Source organism: Embiotoca jacksoni, unplaced genomic scaffold (assembly GCF_022577435.1).
Source record: "Embiotoca jacksoni isolate LCO1_2020_lvr unplaced genomic scaffold, fEmbJac1.0.p SCAF_16, whole genome shotgun sequence".
Lineage (NCBI taxonomy): Eukaryota > Metazoa > Chordata > Actinopteri > Embiotocidae > Embiotoca > Embiotoca jacksoni.
The window spans coordinates 8,941,615-8,959,982 of record NW_027185296.1 but is presented as its reverse complement, the minus strand read 5'-3'; the positions used below and the strand labels follow the sequence as shown (position 1 = coordinate 8,959,982).

At 40.5% G+C, this 18,368-nt stretch overlaps 2 protein-coding genes across 2 annotated transcripts; one reads left to right on the top strand and one right to left on the bottom strand.

The window, feature by feature from the left end:
- Positions 1–3,396: 3,396 nt before the first annotated feature.
- psmb11b (proteasome 20S subunit beta 11b) lies at positions 3,397–4,365 on the bottom strand. The gene is made up of 2 exons (XM_069151084.1): positions 3,838–4,365; positions 3,397–3,759 (listed from the first exon to the last, which is right to left on the bottom strand). The coding sequence occupies exons 1-2, from the start codon at positions 4,363–4,365 to the stop codon at positions 3,397–3,399; spliced, it is 891 nt and encodes a 296-aa protein (XP_069007185.1).
- Positions 4,366–5,226: 861 nt separating this feature from the next.
- Positions 5,227–17,465, top strand: LOC138198515 (protein sel-1 homolog 3). The gene is made up of 24 exons (XM_069149956.1): positions 5,227–5,403; positions 5,863–6,388; positions 6,501–6,627; positions 7,851–7,972; positions 8,156–8,271; positions 9,033–9,082; positions 9,198–9,321; positions 9,413–9,551; positions 9,705–9,851; positions 9,951–10,156; positions 10,257–10,436; positions 12,640–12,762; positions 12,926–13,066; positions 13,287–13,349; positions 13,432–13,608; positions 13,691–13,818; positions 14,185–14,268; positions 14,379–14,460; positions 14,699–14,774; positions 14,862–14,986; positions 15,171–15,292; positions 16,311–16,425; positions 16,661–16,724; positions 16,846–17,465. Exons 1-24 carry the CDS (start codon positions 5,347–5,349, stop codon positions 17,082–17,084), a joined length of 3,333 nt encoding a protein of 1,110 aa, XP_069006057.1. The 5' UTR covers positions 5,227–5,346; the 3' UTR covers positions 17,085–17,465.
- The last annotated feature ends 903 nt before the right edge of the window (positions 17,466–18,368 follow it).

Genomic DNA, 18,368 nt, shown 5'->3' with positions numbered 1-18,368 from the left:
ACAGAAAATTGCCACTCAAGGATGTATTAAAAAGATCAAATGTCATGGTGTTCTCGACTTGCCAACATGTCCCACATGTATGACTGTAATGAACCCCCCTCTTCACACTCTGATGGCATATTTGATTTCAGTCAGTGGGCTGAATGCATCCTTCAAGATGTGTTTTTCTTGGGAATAATGCACATTTCAATATTCAATACATTTGTGAAATGCTGTCTCCCATTAAGTCTTAACTTCCAGGTGATTTATTTGAGAGAACTTTTAACAAGTCAATAGAAATGTGTACTTTTCAAAGATAAACAAACCTTTCCAGTTGGAATAACGAGTAATAATGTGATATTTTTATATTTAAAAATATTTCATGTTTGATTCACGGCCAAATGTTTTTGGATATTTTTAACTTGACAGAAAAAGGAAATGTGATCTTTTGATTAAAACCAGTACTTTGGGAACAGCAGCAGAGCCTCCCTGTTTCAGCGCCTCAATAATGTAAAAAGTGATCATCTACAAAGTGCAGCGTTTCTTTGCACGTCCACGTTTCTTGATCATCCCTGAGTTCTGTCTGATGACTAAGAAACAAGAGAGCCTTTAAACAAGTGGTAATGAGACAAGTGTTCATTGATATGATTAGAAGGAAAACTTGCAACCACAAGGTCAGCCTTCACATCCCTTGTATCCAGCTGGGTTGGGAAGTTTATTAATGCCAACACTACTGAGCAAGCACAAAACAAAGCCGAGCAGTAATCAATCTGCTGGTGAGGATTTGAGCGCTCACAGAGACACATTTCTAAGTACAAAACATGTTCAGAGCTCATACTGTGAGAAGGAACTGTCAAAGAATTTTTTGGCGAACTTCTGCCTGTTAGGGTCATCTGTTTTCAAAGTTATTTTCGAAGGAAAAAAAAAAAAAAAAAAAAATACCCCAAAAAACCAGATGTACTGATGTTACTTACAATGGAAGTCTGTGACATTTCACTTTTCGGTCCGATCCGGTGGAGATTGTTCTGCTCTCAGCTAAAGTTTGCATGTGAGGAGCAGAGACTGCCAAAACTGAACAAAAAGCTTTGAACAGGCTGAGCAAAGGAAGAACTGCTGCTCGCTTGAATCTCGACTCGCATCTCCTTTTATAGGCTCGAAATTTTGATTTGCAAATTCTGTCCCTGCTTCCTTCCAGAACACTAAAACTCTGCACTTACAACTCTGTCCCTGCAAGCTTTCAAATCAGGACCGCCACATTGGTCTACACTTGTTCTGTTTTGTTTTTCACTCGCTCAATAATTCTGCGATTAATGAACTTCCAAAGATGGGAATTATAGATGAGGTTGGGGAGGAAGGGAGGCCTTCCCCTCATACTCTACAGTCAATCATACAATAGTGCGAGTGCATATCTCCACTCGTGTTGCAGTCACGCATCCCTGCCTGTTATTTATTTTATGTTGCTAATAACACATAGACATGCTCGCTGCACACAAATGAATATGCTATCCATTTAAAACCTCATAAACAATATATAGCGATACCTAAGAAATAGCTCATCATATCTGCGAGTGGAAAAACAACTTCATGCACCACTCCAGCATTTTGTTATGTAGCATCATCCATGTCTTATAAATCTGCTCCTCTATGGTGGGTTGGGTTGCCCTGAAAACGTTTCACCACCACACTTTTGGCTACCAGATTACGGAAAGAAACAAAGTGTGTGTTATCATAATTATGCAGACGACACACAAATCTACATAATTATATCGCCAGGGGACTATAAACCCATACAAGGGTTAAGTAAATGCATTGAACAAATCAACAACTGGATGTGCCAAAATTTTCTTCAATTAAAGATAAAACAGAAGTAGTTGTTTTTGGGGCAAAGGAAGAACGATTGAAAGTCAGCGCACAGCTTCAATCACTGATGTTAGAAACCACAAACCGAGCCAGAGATCTAGGTGTAGTTATGGATTCAGACCTCAATCTGAACAGCCATATCAAGACAATTACAAAATCAACCTACTGTCACCTGAAGAATATATCAAGGATTAGAGGACTTACGTCTCAACAGGATTTGGAAAAACTTGTCCATGCATTCATCTTCAGTAGACTCGACTGTTGTAACGGTGTGTTTAAAGGTCTCTGTAAAAAGTCAATCAGAACGCTGCAGCTCGAGTCCTCACTAAGACCAAGAAAGTGGATCACATCACTCCAGTTCTGAAGTCTTTACACCGGCTTCTTGTCCAACAAAGAATTGACTTTAAAATCTTGCTGGTGGTTTATAAAGCACTGGATGGTTTAGGGCCAAAATACATTTGTGATCTGCTGCAACCTTATGAACTATCCCGACCCCACATGGAGGAGCAGCATTCGGTTTTTCTGCTCCACTTATCTGGAACAAACTCCCAGAAAGCTGCAGGTCTGCTGAGACTCTCAGCTGCTTCAAATCAAGATTGAAGACTTTTCTGTTTGCTGCTGCCTTCAATTGAACCAGACTCAAGGATGTTGATGAATTTCCTGCATTTCTGCATTTTATTACTGTATTTTATTTCTTAAACTGCACTGCAACTTTTATTTTTATTTTTTTTTAGCTTGTTTACTGTTTTAATGACTGCTTTTAATGTTTCGATCTCTATTCTTAATTGTTTTCAAATGTCCTTTTCTTTTGCCTGATGTTTTGATGCTTTTAATGGTTTTATGTGAAGCACTTTGAATTGCCTTGTTGTTGAAATGTGCTATACAAATAAACTTGCCTTGCCTTGCCTTACCTTCACTAAAGTTTTAAAAGGCTGAGGATGAGGATGCACATCTCTATACCTTTTACCCTACAATATTTTTGCAGAGTCTTTGTCACTGAATAATTACTTGTGTGCTTAATTTACAACCACATCACTGAAACAAAATGAACAGGCAAGCTCAGCAAAATTTCATTCATTCATTAATTTATTGAAGTGTCAGAGAAACTTCAGAAGTATTCTGACAGTGGACACAAATCAGTTTTCAGCTCCTTACCTTTTATTGCTGCAGCTAAATGTTCCCTTATACACAGCCATACATAATAAAAAAGACAACTGAAATGTTGATTCTCCTGTTTATGGCATTCCACCACAGGCAGGAGTAGATGGCAATTATCACATATTTGAAATAATTCATAATGTTGTTACATCTACATCAAAATGCCAGGCAGCAGTGTGCTGTTAGAATACATTTTCTCATCAGCGCAAACAAAACATCAGCTGTGTATTAGAGGGAATGATATGCAAGCCCAAATCATTTGAGAAATAGCCTCGAGGATGCAACTGTCTGTCCTGTTCATTAATTTAGTATCTGCCGCAAAGATGCCTTCACGTCTCTCCAAAATACTCCCCGATGTTTGCCTTTCTCTTCTCATGCCATTTTTTTTGTTTCATGTCTTTACTCAGACAAAGTCATGTCCTGCCTCTCCCTTCCCTTCTCTTCATGTCTCCGCCTTTCCTTTTCTCTGTAATATTCCTCTTTCAAATCCTCTCGGCTCCTGCGAGTCCATCCTTTTGAGGTGATGTGATAGATGTCTACACAGTTTCCTGAGTATGCATCCCTGTGAGTGGCTCTGTACACAGCTTCCCTGGCTATTGATGTGGCCTGGTCCACTGTCAGTTCCCACCGAACCCCCTGGTCCAAAATGGAGTAGGCGTAGGGGGATCCTGAGCCCACAGAGAAGAGCGTTCCCTTCAGGCGAGTACCATCACTGCACACATAAAACAGACCGGGTCCAGATATTTTCTGCCTGGAAAAACACTGCAGAGAAAGAGAGGAGCTGTGAGTCCTTTCCTTTGACAGAGAGACCTTTTCATTGGTGGGATCTACTAACTTTACCTGGCCAGTCATGTGACTCATTGTTGTTTCTCTGCTACCACTGAGATCAATCTGTGCACCTCCATGGTCGTGGCATCCATCATCCACCTCTCCTCCATCCCACCCACACAACGTGGCAGCCACACAAAGCTCGGTCCCCTTAAAGGGGTGAAGCATGTGCGAAAGCAATTTGGCAGCTCCGCCTGTGGACAACCGCCGGCCATGGCGGAGCTGGTAAAGGCGCAGTTCTCGAGCCAGAATCCGCTTCCAAAGCGCACAGTCGGCTGAAGTACCCGAGGTGGTGCCCACCAGGTGACTGTGAATGGGCAGGATTTTCTGAGCGGCAGGGCAAGCCACGAGGCCAGAGCAACTGGACCGAGTGTCAGCTGCGGCCAGCACGCCGCCCTGGAACATGAAAGCCAAGGTGGTGGTGCCGTGAGACATGGGGAAGGGAAGAGGCACAGACTGAGAGGAAGCACAAGGAAAGCTTGTGGGCAGGGAGTCAGATGTAAAGTAGTCTTGAGATGAGTTGGCACTGGAGCTCTGCATGGTGCTGATTTGTCCAAACTGTATCGGACTTTCATCTAGGTACTCTCCCACTGGGATATAAAAATGAAACAGACTTGTGCTGCTGCTGGAGGGCAAATCACTCACGTAGCTCCAACTGGTCTTCTTTCTAAATGGCACCGCAGAACAATCGATGGTTACACTGTCCTGAAAGATGTCCTGGAAATTGCAAATGTCCTGTAAAGCCATTGAATGGGATGATTTTGAATATCCCCCCCCCAAAAAAAAAAAATCCCCCCAAAAATCTCTTGCAGTATTTCCTGTTTCGAAACACTCTTCAATCTAAACCAGTAAGAAATATTAATGTTACTTGTCCTGCAAAGATTTGTATGACATCTAGAGCTGCAGCTTATGTCTATTTTAGCAGCAGCCACCTTTTATACAGGCAGCAAGACCATGTGTGGTCATGTAAAACAACTCATCAGCAACATTACCAATGCAATCCAACAGTCAAGAGCCCACGGGTAATTAATTTTGGCTGCGATATCAGGTTGTTTTTCAGATCAGATTTCTTCAAAGTCTTGTGTGGGTGTAGGCCAACGAGGACGCGGGGTGATGGCAAAGCTTTGGCTCCAGCACATCAAATTAAGTTACACTCTGCGCTTTGATGCTTCACTGCTGTGGAAAGTTCCCCAAAAGAGCCACAAACAAAATGAATCAAACAACATTTTTGTTACGCAGAAGGGGGTAAATCCTGCCAAGCCCTGTTCGGTACTAGCCCTTTAAAGGTAATTCGTGCAAATAGCTGAACTTGTGACACCAGAATTTCAGGTAATCCTGCCTTACACAGGGTGTATGCTCACTGCCACCTGTTTGGGAAATATGCTGCCAGGTGGCAAACAACGAGAGCCAACATTATTTCAAAGATAAATAACTTCGAATGTCAAGTGGATTCATTATGAATCCGAGGACTAAATCTTTTTGTGTGTGTTTTACTTCATCTTAAGCCAAAAAAAAGTCAAAATGAATGCGTTTCACTCCATCATTCTTGGATTTGTCATCACTGCTCCTGTTCTAATGGTAAGCAACTTTATCACACTTTATTTCCCAGATCGATTGTTGTAGGTGAAACCACTGAATATGAATGTTTGCGTTCTTTGAAGCACCTATAATTGATATGTGTGTAATAACAATGCATTCAGTGACAAGTGAAAACAATCTGACAGAATGGTCACTATTATTGATGAGCTGACATTAAATCCACAGCTCTCTAGAACAGGTTTCAGATCATTGTTTATCTCTCCCCATCTTTACCTCTCTCAGTCTTGTTTACAGTCACAGCAGACAGCAGGTTTTTTTTTTGGTTTTTTTTAGAGAAGAAGCAATAAAATCCCAATATGCACTGCCTCAGACAGACACACAACATACCATTCCACATGATAACACAGCATTAAGTTGTCTAATTCGTCTGAAAGGAAAAGACCGCACACTAGCCTGTTTTTCTTGACATTAACTTCAACTTTCAACCTCCTCATTCAGGGACGGTGTGTGTTACAAGCCATTTCAACCGAGAGTGGTGAGACCCTGCCTGACAGTTTCATAAGGTTTGACTCGGTCCCTGACAAAGTGGTAGATGGCTCAGCGGTTCGTGTGCGGTATCAGTGCTCCAGGCCCTGTCAGCTTGCGGTGGAAGTGGCGGTGTCCACATTAAGGGAGACAGATTTAGTGGTCTTCAGGAAAAAATGGATCAGCGGCGCGCCTCGAGTCAACAGGATCCAGCAGGTGCTGCTCAGATTGCCTCCGTCCATATCATATCAACATGACTTTTTCAACAGGAACATTTTGGACACCGAGAATGTGACAGTCCGTGCTTGGTTGGATTATTTTAAAAACGGCAGTGAACTCAGCACATTCCGCCGCTCCATGGTGAGGATTTATAAAGTGCTGCAAATAATGCCACTCTCTGAGAGGCCGAGTAAACTTCCCACTGGGTGCCCGTCATGGACGGCTCAACTGATGTGGCAGATGACCAGCAACAGAATCCATCAATGTCCACATGAGTCAGGTCAGACCCTAAATTACTTGGTCATTTTCCCGTCTTTATCTCCAGAGCTTTTACAGGAAACATGAAAATGTTGTTTGCGAGTGTAGCCTTTTGCTCTGTTGCTTGTACACAGATGTAATCGATATGCTGAAGTTCCCTTTGGCAAGCACTGGTGAGCACTTTGGAGTGGTCCGCAGGTTTCAGCCTTTCAACGACACAGCCCTCGAGAGGGCCCGTCTACATGCTGTGACACAGCCCAGGTTGGACTTCACACATTGACCTCAAATGTACTTTATTTTACACTTTGAAAAGATTTGTCAAAGAAACGTACTGCATTATTGACAGTTCTTTCCCCTGCTTTTTCTACATTGTGTGTAAATGCCATAAAAATGCAGGAAACAATATTAACCACAAAATAAAGGTTGTAAAAAAACTAGTTTTTAGACAATTGCTTAACTGTCTTGACATTACATTGAATTCTCTGTAGAAAGAAAATACAAAGAAAATTCACATCGTATTTCTGATTGTTAAAGCTGAGGCAACTTTCTGTTTTTTAAAGTAAAGTTTTCCACTTAAATTTTGAAAAGTACCAAAAATACTTTCATGTGCGACAGTTACCTTACAGAAAAAAAACTGAAGTTCACATGTATGAGACATGTTTACCACATATTCCAACACATGACAACATGGGAAGATATGTGAATATAGCTTACACATGGTACTCCACATGGACTTCACCCATTACACCGTGAAAATGGTCAAAAACCACGTTTCCCAAATACTTGTTTTACATGTGCACGATTACATGTGAGATCACGTGATCACGAGTTTTTGCACGTGATCATGTTTTTTTTTTCTGTAAGTGTTGCCAAACACTTGACATCAAATGACATAAAAAAAAAATGTCTTCTTAAAATATAAATATTTACTATATACTCTCAATATTTTCACAGTCCAACTGTTGGAGAAAAAAACTTTTTACAAACCATCTTTATAATGTTTAATAAATGTATAAATCTGCACAAAAATTAGCTGTAGCTTGTTCTGTATGAAGATCAACCACAGCAAGAACAAAATCTTGCAGGCTCTCCAAATATAACAAACGCTTAAGAAAAGCAGACTTTATATTTTAAATATTATAAAGTTGGGCAGCAGCACGTATTGAGATGTACAGTGTATAATACCAATGGTTTATGTTGATCAGCAAATTGACGGGTCACTGGTCAGTGATTGTTTCTTTTCGGTGCAGGCGTCTGTCAGAACTCACTTCACTTTTACTTTTACTTCACTTTCTTTATAAATGACTTTACAGGCTTCACCAAGCCTCTTCACCAGAGCATATAAGCTTTTTATTCACGGTCAATGAAAGAAAGCGAGGTCAGTCATTTTTAGCAAGACGGAGCAGCGTTTTAAATTCAACTTCACGCCTGAGTGGCTGAAGAAATGATTTGTCAAATCATGTTTCGTTGCTCGGTTTTTTCAGCGTCACCTTATCCGTGTGGATCTACCTGCTGAAATGGTGTCAACAGAAGCTCTGTGGGATCATCCATCATGTCAATAGGAAAAATTTATATGACTCGTTTCTGATGCAGCTTTCAGACACAGGTGGGTCACGTCAGATTGTGTGTACACCTGACACCAATTGAGGGGATTAGACTGGGGTATCATGAGATGATTGTGAGTGATGATGTGTGTTTTGTGAGACTGTGGAACAGACTGGGTTATGTATTAATAAAGAGCTTTGGATGTCCCGTGGTGAAATATATAACTGTCATATCTCCTGTGTAGGGAACGTCATAATTCAGGCACGTGCGACAACGGGAGGAGATGGAGCTTTCCGCGCCAGCGTAGTGTTGCCCTTGAGGAAATGGATTCGATTAGACTGTTACATACTGGACTCAGAGGTATAGCACCCCAACATGTGCCTCTGGGTGGTGGGAGAAGGAATAGAAATTAAACGAGAGCTTGCAGCAGTGTCATCTGTCTGCTGAGTTTTGTTTGGTGCCCTGGCTTTTGTTTCAATTCAATTCAATTTTATTTATATAACGCCAAATCACAACACAGGTTATTTCATGGCACTTAACACATTGAAAGTCCTTACAGCAAGACTTTACAATATTATACAGAGAAACCCAACAATTCAACAATTCCCACATAAACTAGGAGGGGAAAAAAACTCCTCTTTAAGGGAGAAAAACCTCCAACAGAGGGAAGAAAAAACTCCCTCTTAACAGGAAGAAACCTCCAACAGAACCAGGCTCAGGGGTGGGCGGCCATCTGCCTCGACCAGTTGGGGTGAGAGGAGAGCAGAGAGAGAAAAGGACAGCATAGAGATACAAGAGAAGAACTGTTGGTGGAGACGACAAGCGCAGGGCCGAGACATGCAGCTCCGTGGCGGGACATCTGCAAAAGAAAGAACAGAAACTACATGAGCGAGGGAACTGAATGGAGACAACAGATAATAAGAAGAAACTATGGGGGAGAAAAAGATGGTGAGGTGTGAGTCAGTTCAAGAGTTCCTTTTGGAACAGCTGTAAGATCCTGAAAGGTGGTTTCTTTCCAGTTGGGAAACTCCAGGCGATTCAATTTGGAGTCGTTCACAGCTCAGTAGTTGTTGTGTTGTTGTTTTTTTCTGAGCTAATGCATTGTTATGTCTGACTTTCAGGTGCGGCTGGATGCAACGTGGGATGATGAAACCCGCAGATATGCATATGAGTAAGACAATGATTTCTGCTGTCTAGTAAACAAAACACAACTTTTGTCCTTAGAAAGTCCGGTTATTACAATATATGGAGTGTCAGCATGCACAGTGATCATGAATATCTTATAGATTTCAGGACAGTATCCATTATGATGACACTGATGGATACTTTGTGATTGGAGGAGGCAGATACATGCCAGGCATCCATGGCTACTTTGGGCCCATCAAATACCATCGTTTTGGAACCAAAGAGGTAAAAAGTGCCCATTTTCTAGTCATATGTCAAATATTGCTGATTTATGACTGTTATTGCCAGTTTCAAACACGGTGTCATTCCGCAACAGATAAAAAATCAACTTCACCCTGAGTCAACGTTTCATGAACTGGAGGGGGCTCATCGAGATTGTCAGGAAATAAGAGCATTTACAAAAGCTTTTCTGCGAGAAGTAACTGAGAGTCACCTTCTGTCACCAATCAACAAAGGTGAAATATTATTTTGACAAGTCCTATAAAAGCAGCGTCTACAGGAAGAAACATTTTATAGTTATAATATCGAGGCTGCTAATGCTACAACTGCGCACCTATTGAGTATGAAATGAATGCTGTTGACAGGTTGCTTTTGCTGTTTTGTCTCAGGTGTCTGTACCTCTGACTTCATACGACTGAGGGGTCATTTGAACGAGAAAGAGAAAACCTGCATCCACACATGGACCTGGAAAACACAGCTTAAATACAGCACACTCTTTCATTTCTTGCTGACAAAAGAGGACGAAATCAGAACAGGTGTCATAGATTTTTGCTCTGTTTATGACATCAATTAAACCCTGTATGTACTGAATAATGGATTTATTATCCAACTCACACAGCTCTCCATTTGTGTAGGATCTTTAGGTGTGAAGGACCTCCGGAGGTCTTTGTTTGAGCTTGCAGTTGAAACGATCTTCCCCGCAGATGAAGAACAAATGAAAATCAAATCTGAATCATTGGCTTTATTACAAGTATCCTCCTGCCTTGGAAATCACAGAGCGTCTCTTTTGTTGGCCACCGTCCATCTCTCCGGCCTGGGACACTCAGTCAATCAACAGCAGGTAGAGTCAAAGCCTCTCTTGCACCTTAATTGCTATGTTATCAAAATGTAAAGTCAATTCTGTAATAATGACTGATAATACTGACCCCCGTGTGTTTCAGGGTCACGTCTATAGTTTGATTAGCGCTGCAGGTGATGACCGCTTTGCCCTGATGCATATCGGGTACAAACACACTCAAGGAATTGATGGGTTTCCTAAAGACTTGGACCTGGCTTATAGCTACTATTCCAACGTCGGGGCACAGAGCAGCATTGACAGTCTGCGGGCACATAAAAAAACGGTACGTTTAAATTACTGAAATGACATAATAAATGAATGATTTTTAAAAATAAATATTGGCTTTATTCTAGTTATTCTAGTTCGGTTTTAGTAGGAAAAGTTTACTCGTCTACGAATGAAATAGGCTATATTGTCACATATAGTGCACACAAACACATTTGTGTGTTTGTTTGTATATATATATATATACATATATGGAAAAAATATGCAGGCATATATAAGTATATATATATATATAAGTATATATATATATATATCAGTATATATATATATATATAAGTGTATATATATATATATATATATATATACCTTGTATATAGTATACAGGTATATATATTCAAGATATACACAAAAGCACAATATAAAAAAACATTCACAGACAAATGCACTCATACAAACATGCACACACATGACATCAGCGGGACAAAACATACTGTCTCCAAAATATGATTAATAGTGTGTTTGTTGGTCCAGCCAGCTGGATCAGAGCAGGCTGTGGTACACATAGAATAGGAGGGTCTTAAATCTTCATTTAACAATGGGCATGAGTTAGCTGTCCTGAGGAAGAGCATCCAAAGAAACGGAGTCCTCCAGTAGAAAAGGCTACTTCTGACTGATTTCATGTTTATTCTCTGAGTATTTCAATAAGCTGCATCTATTGAGGAGAGGTGCATGAAAACAGCAGAAAGATCTTACGGTTGGCTCCAGCTTGAATAGAGAGACAATACAGTTGAAAATGGTGGTGAAACCTTTTTCTCCAGCATTTTGACCAATTCTGTGGTTTTCTAAGGCCAAGGTAGATGGCAGTACTGTGATCCACCTGAATCCACTCCTGATTAAAGGCAATGAAAACCTAGTTTCTATTTTCTATTTTTGTATGGGTTGTTTTGTCTGAGCTCTTCTCACTGGTGTGGCCTGAGTTCAATAAAAAAAAGATGATGTTATTTACTTCTCAGCACCAATCAGGCTTCACCACTATTTAAATCACAATGTGATGACTGTTGTGGTGTTGTTGGCTTGTGTTGCCAAAACTGTCAATCACATCTGATCAAACTGCACCAACACAGTCCTGATTGATCAGATTAGTTTAGATTTGGGGTGTAAAACTTTAAATAAATGACACCCAAGGTTTGTTTTTTTTCTCTGTTTTTTTTGTTTTTTTTTAACTTTGATTGCATTTTGAGTCATGAATATTTAAAGGGGCTTGAACAAATCTGCCGCTTCCCTCTGCTTTACAGAGCTTTATTGCAGTTTCAGCTCATTAGCTGGCCAGCCCACTACTTTATTGTGTTAGTTCATTAGCTCTCTTCTCATAATGTTGATTTTAGCCGCAGACATATTTTCTTTTCAGTGAAAAAGCTCTAAAAACCCATTAAACACGGTCTAACAAACACTGTTAGCATCTAGCTGGGGAACCTAATGCAGCATTTAAAGAGACTTATTTCCTTTAGAAAGTGGAGACCAAAAACAGCTAAAAGGGATTGCATATTGGGCTGACATTCATCAGGTGGGCAGAAACACAACTAATAAATGATGATGTTTTGGTAAAAGCAACAGTGATAAATAAATAACAGTGGTAGAATTAGTTTAACCTCAAAAACAGTTGGGATGCTGTGTAAAATGTAAATAAAAGCAGATTGTGATGATTAGCAAAACATGTAAACCCATATTTACTTTAAAAAATAGACCAAAAACGACATATTAAATGTTAAAACTGTGAGATTTTATTGTTTTATGAAAAATATATGTTTGTTTTGAATTTGATACCAGCAACACTCTGGAGCATCTTAAATCCTATATCAGGCAAGAATGGGACAACGTTTCACTTTCTAAACTCCAGCAACTAGCCTCCTCAGTTCCTAAACATTTACAGAGTGTTGTTAAAAGAAGTGATGCACTGATGCCCCTGACCCAACTTTGTTGAGACGTGTTGCTGCCATCAAATTAAAAATATTGCACATGTTTTTCATAAAACAATAACATTTCTTGGTTTCAAGATTTGATATGTTCTCTTTAGTCTATTGGCGATAAAATATGGTTTTATATGCTTTGCAAATCATATCATTCTGTTCTTATTTACATTTTACACAGCGTACCAACATTTTGGAAACAAGGTTATATGACTACCAAGGCGGTAGTATTATAAGACATTGTAGCAGAAGAAATAGTAACTGTAATAATGTTCCTGTTTGTCTTTTCTAAAGCAATACCCATCTGAAAATATCTACATAAGCAATGAAGAGGATTTAAACAGCCTGATACATGAGACCAGTGATGTCTTCCAGTATCTGAAATTCAAGGCAGAGAGAGGAGACATCGAATCTCAGGTATGTTTGAAATATAAAACTGCTGTGATAAGATGTGCTATGAATGTTTTTCTATGGAAGCTGTATGAAACCTTAGAAAGAGTTCAATGCCTCTATAATTTATCTGTGGTCAGTAGCCAAGTCGGTGTGTGGAACAGGCTAATAAAAACTCTTTTAACTTTAGAAACGCATGGGAACAATGCTCTACTGGGGACACCGTGGAGTGTCGAAAGACATAGCGAGCGCGGTGAAGTGGTTTGAGAGAAGTGCTATGCAAATGAAGGATCCCTCGGCGATGTACGACTACTCCATCCTGCTAATGAAGGTTCTGTAATATTACAAAGACTCCTATTTCGCGATTGAATTGAACACTGGACATATTGTGTGTGTGTATACATATATGTGTGTGTGTGTGTGTGTGTGTGTGTGTGTGTGTGTGTGTGTGTGTGTGTGTGTGTGTGTGTGTGTGTGTGCGTGTGTATGTGTGTGCACGGTGTCTGGGTTTTGACAGTTATTGATTCACTGATTGATGTTGATTCCCTCAGGGCCAGGGAGTGAAAAGAAACTCCACCCGAGGTTTTCAGATGCTGAAAAAGGCAGCAGCGATGGTGAGCGTGTAATAATCAATCTGTGTGTTTTTTACAGTGTTTGAATCCACTATGAACACTGGTGTCTGCTTCCTTGCTTTAGGGCTCAATTAATGCCTTGAATGGTTTAGGCTGGTACCATGGGACTATGCTGAACGACCACAAGACCGCAGTGAAATACTTTGAAAAAGCGGCTTTAAACGGGAGTGATGATGGGATGTTCAACCTGGGAATTTATCATCTCAGTGGGGCCAACCCAGACAGACCGGGGAGGAATGAGGTTTGACTTCTACACCTTGTCAAAATTCGGTCACTGTCCAGGTGTGATGAGGGCGCTGATATGTTTTCTGTATGATCCGCAGAGCGCTGCGTTCCAGCAGTTTCTGAACGCCTCCCGGTCTGGCCACGTGGCTGCATCAGTGGAGGCAGCGTGGTACCTTTCGACAGGAAGCCTGGAAGGGGTGTGTCAGGATGTGGACAGGGCTGTGATGTAAGCGCCTTTCATTAGCTTGGTGAAGAAAGCTTTGTTATGGGCTGTTGCACTGTAGCCTGAAGCTCAGTGGCATCTAATTTCAATGACAGTGGCTAATTCAAGGTCAGAACCTAGAATTTGCATATCTAAAAATAACAGCCACTGTCACCACATTATTGTCTGGCACAGAGAGAATCTGCTTACCAACGCGCCTCTGGTAGCTTATGAATTTAAAGAAGCTCCTCCTGCAGCTGTACACACTTTTTTTTTTAGAATGACCTCAAGAAATCAGAAACTATTTTTAGATCATGTTAAAATATTTTCTGTTTATATGAAGTAAATCATATTCCATAATTCATCAGCCATCCGTTACCCTCTGTGCAGAATGCTAAAAAAGGTCTGTGAACAAAACGGACACCTTGGATTTATGATCAGAGAGGCTCTCCAGGCCTACCTCCAGGGCTCTCGGTAGGGACATTAATTTCAATTACATTTCAATTGTCCTCATTTAATCATCTTCTATGGTCCGTACGATGTGTCCCCATTTCGTCACAGTTGTTTTATTGTGTTGCCAACAGGCAAAAAGCGTTTGTGAGGTATGTTTTGGCGGCTGAAACTGGTCTGGGTTTGGCCCAGAGCAACGCTGCACACCTCTGCGAGGTATGCTCTTTCTCAGGATTTAACCCTTTTGTGTCTGTCCCTAAAAAAAGAAAACACTGCCTGATCTTTTTATCTGTTTTCAAGCATAATTGTGCAACATATGTGTCATAATTGGAGGTCTGATGGACAAATTGCAGAGAATTCCAGTCACGCCAGAAGGAAATTATTAGCAGTTGGTAACAAAACCTTCATGATTGCTCTGCTCTCTCTCACCATGCATTCATTCTCCCGAACGCAGGAACTGAATCTCAGTTATTATTGTCAGTGGAGATATCATAACTACTCTATATTAAACTATGATCCCCATCCGTTCGGTGAGTTCATCTCATTTCATTCTGCTTTAACCTCTGTCTTCCTGTCAATCTAGTCATTGAACAGCAAGTATTTATCTTCCTTTATAGCTCTGCTGAAAATGGGAGACTACTACTACGACTATTATTCCTCCAGCACACGCGAGGACTCATTATCCTTGGCTGAGCGGGCCATATCAATGTATAGCAGAGCAGCTCTCGCAGGCAGCCCCCAGGTGACAGATTTACTCAGGCTGAAATCTCATCACCCTATGATAAACTTAATTAAACTTCCAGGGGCTTAGACCCACCGCAATAAAAACAACAAACAGCATTATTCAGTGTTATTATTTGGAGACTTTTCTCTGTGAATAACCCATCAGCCTCTAGTTATGATTTTATTTTCACATCGACCCACAGGGAATGCACAACTTGGTTGTTTTGGCACACCGCGGGCACATTCTTCCACCGAGCATCCACGGCTTGTTTAATGTGTCGAGTCACGATGAGCTGGAAACTGTGATGGAGAAGATCTTAAAAAGGTACTTTGTAAAAACTATTCGCTGCAAAACAGTGAATGATGACACATGTCACTGGGCCTATTTCACCAATATGTTCTTAAAATTTTTCTTCAACAAGGTCCTAAGAAAAGTTGATGTCGGATTCATGATGTATCTCTAAACAACAAATGCGCTTACACCTGTGTTCTTATAATGATGAATCCCATTGTTCTTGTAAATTGAAAGCATGTGGCGCTTGTTCCTAATTAACGCAGGTTAACGCCCTGCTGATCCCCATAAAAGGACACGAGACTGCACAGAAATTTAGAGACAAAAGTTAAATGATGTCGACACAAACATCTAAAGACAGTGGAGCATCAGACTCCTAGAGGAAGCTATAACTGATCACATAAATAAATTATAACATGAGTTATTAAGATATATATTTAAAAAAAAAAAATCGATAAAATATCATTGTAATTTAAATTTTGTATTATTATAGAACTGTAAAACCACTTACCAGTTACTTGGACAAATATGTCAGCAATAAATGGGTGCCCTTTACTGTCTGTAGATTCTGTTCTTAATTAAGAACAAATCCCAAATAAGAAATATTTGAATGCCGGAATCTTTGTAGAAACTCTGTTAGTGGGTTTTAAGAACAGACTTCTTCTGAAGAATAAATAGTGAATGAGGCTCACTGTTATTTGGGTGACGGATGTTTGAGCGTATGCAACAATTCAAGGCAGTTTTTAGTACATCGTACTGACTATGATGTGCTTTTTCTATTATCAGAGCAAAAATATGAAGCTTTATGTTACCAATGTGAATGTCTCAAGAAGCTTTGTAGTTAGTCATTCTGGGAAAAAGGATTTCACTTTCTTACCATGAGTGAGATGAGACAATGTTGTCTTCTAACTCTTAGCAAGGACATTTTTTAAAGCTAAACACTTTTTTGTTGGACCCTCGAGTCTCCTCACTGACAATATTCATGCTTTCAGTGTTATTTTAAAGGCTGATTATCACGTGTAACACAGTCTCCATTATTCTGTCTCCTAAGATGTGTAGAGACTGAGGATGGGAAGGCAGTGACGCCCTGTTCTTTAGCTCTGCTTGGACTCCAGATGGGAAAAGCCTTAAGGAGGATGACTCAGAACGGTGCACAGCTCCTCTTGGTAGGCAATCAGCTCCTACTGTATGTAGTGAGAGACGAATTCAACATAACGCGAGCTGTACTCCTACAGCATATTACCCTGCTTTGATAATTTGATTTACCTTTAATTATTGAAATATGTGAAAATGCAAATTGAACTTTGGATCATGAATAAGACATTAAAGCCATTACAGATTGCTATTTTGAGAAAGAAAACGTGATGATTTATTTAAGTCATTCTTCTTATTTCTCTACAGGCGTCTGCAGCTCTTCTTTCTATATTTGTCATTATTGTGGCTTTGCCGTTGCAGATCTGTCTTGGTAAGTGTTATTTAAATGTTGCCACAAGATGGTGCAGTTTCCCCACATATTTCTTCCTACTTCTTGATTTGTACATTATGTAATGTCTCCTCACCTGCTGCTCACCTTTAAATAAACACAGAGCACAGGCGACGTGCGGTTGCACTGAAGACAGGGACATCGTCTGCCCGCCACGATGCTGTCAACTCCAATAGAGAGCAAGATGGCATCATGGGAAGAACGTACAGGGCGGCGGGGAATCAATGGTTCACCACACTGAATGGAGAGCAGTGGCTCCGGCAGACCAGCGATTTGGCTGTGACTGTGTCGGGCGTGTGCCTGTGTGCTTTCTGGACCACGCTCCTCTATCATCTCTTATGACACACACTCAGTACCCAGCAGCACAGTGATCCAATAGCCACAGCCAAAGCCCCAGACACTACATATTGTGAGAGCACACATTTAGTGGGATGAGTTACAGAACTGTTCATGTGACACATTTTGTGTTTCGGAGGCATGTTGACTCATTTGTAAGGCAGAGGGAGGAAGGGGAGAAGTGCTGGCTTTATCTAAGTGTTGATCATGTTTTCTCAGTGACCACTTTTCCATAGTTTTGTTTGTATAAAATAAAATGCTGAGCATGGAGTTTCTTTAATTAATGCTGAGTCCAACTCACAGATTAGACTTCATGATGAGTGGACCTTCTCTTATATGACATGTCTAATAAAATATGATGGGATAATTGTGTATTAAAAAAGCAAAAAGAATCGGCCTCAGTGATGGATGTGTTCATTTGAAGCTGCCTTCCAATAAGTCAACTATTAAGGCTTGTCCTTGTTCCTATCAGTGACACAGTGATAATAAAACAGGAGACGAGACATGCACCAACAGCATGCGGGCCACTTAAACATTTGGTTTGGTCTGAGGCCAGAGGAAAGGAATTCCAGATATTATTGATTTAGCCTCTCACTGGGCAGGTTGATACATAAAATAAGATCAAATAATTTTGAGCCATCACCATGCCAAGTTTGTTTGGAAATGAATTTACTATAGCAACAGCGTGACCCTTCAAACCTTTAGAACCCTTGTTGGGTTTATTAGTCAAAAAGTAATACTTCTCTGTGTTGCTAATGTGTTCATAAAGATAATATAACAGGCAATATCCTCTCAGGGATTTTGTTTTGTATGGCTGCTGAGAAATCGTCCTCGGAGAAACAGGCGGTGTTTAGTCAGATCCTAACAGTTATTTACAGCTCGGAGTGACCTGTTGTGATGATGTGCAGTTTATAGCTGCTATTCAAAGAGCTGTCATTAGTTAAATAAGGAGTTTCACAGTGTAAACAGCTCCATGCGGAGCTCCTTCCCTTCAGAGTGACGTCTGTGTATAATTTGAGGATGGACTTAATGCTCTCTCTTCCATCTCTGTCCCCGATGTCGTCTGTCTCTGTCTTTAAAGGGACTGGTGACCAAAACCAAAAATACTGCGTACATGTACTGTAGCAATCTCAAGGATTTTCTGCTGTTTTGTGGTTGTATTTTTTTTTTTCAAACCTCAAAGAGCAGCTCAGTGGGGAAAACCATTCAGTTAATCTGTACTTTTCTATTTTTTATAAGATGCTTTTGTTACAAGTTGTATTGGTATGAAAAACATACAGAATTTTGGAC

What these genes read in the sequence shown, in the direction of transcription:
- LOC138198515 (XM_069149956.1), top strand. Translation starts at nt 5,347, where the DNA reads ATGAATGCGTTTCACTCCATCATTCTTGGATTTGTCATCACTGCTCCT. An exon ending in ACTCCATCCTGCTAATGAAG is followed by an intron (nt 13,067 to 13,286) that starts GTTCTGTAATAT and finishes TGATTCCCTCAG; the next exon opens with GGCCAGGGAGTGAAAAGAAA. An exon ending in ATGGAGAAGATCTTAAAAAG is followed by an intron (nt 15,293 to 16,310) that starts GTACTTTGTAAA and finishes CTGTCTCCTAAG; the next exon opens with ATGTGTAGAGACTGAGGATG.
- psmb11b (XM_069151084.1), bottom strand. Translation starts at nt 4,365, where the DNA reads ATGCAGAGCTCCAGTGCCAACTCATCTCAAGACTACTTTACATCTGAC. An exon ending in TGAGTCACATGACTGGCCAG is followed by an intron (nt 3,760 to 3,837) that starts GTAAAGTTAGTA and finishes CTTTCTCTGCAG; the next exon opens with TGTTTTTCCAGGCAGAAAAT.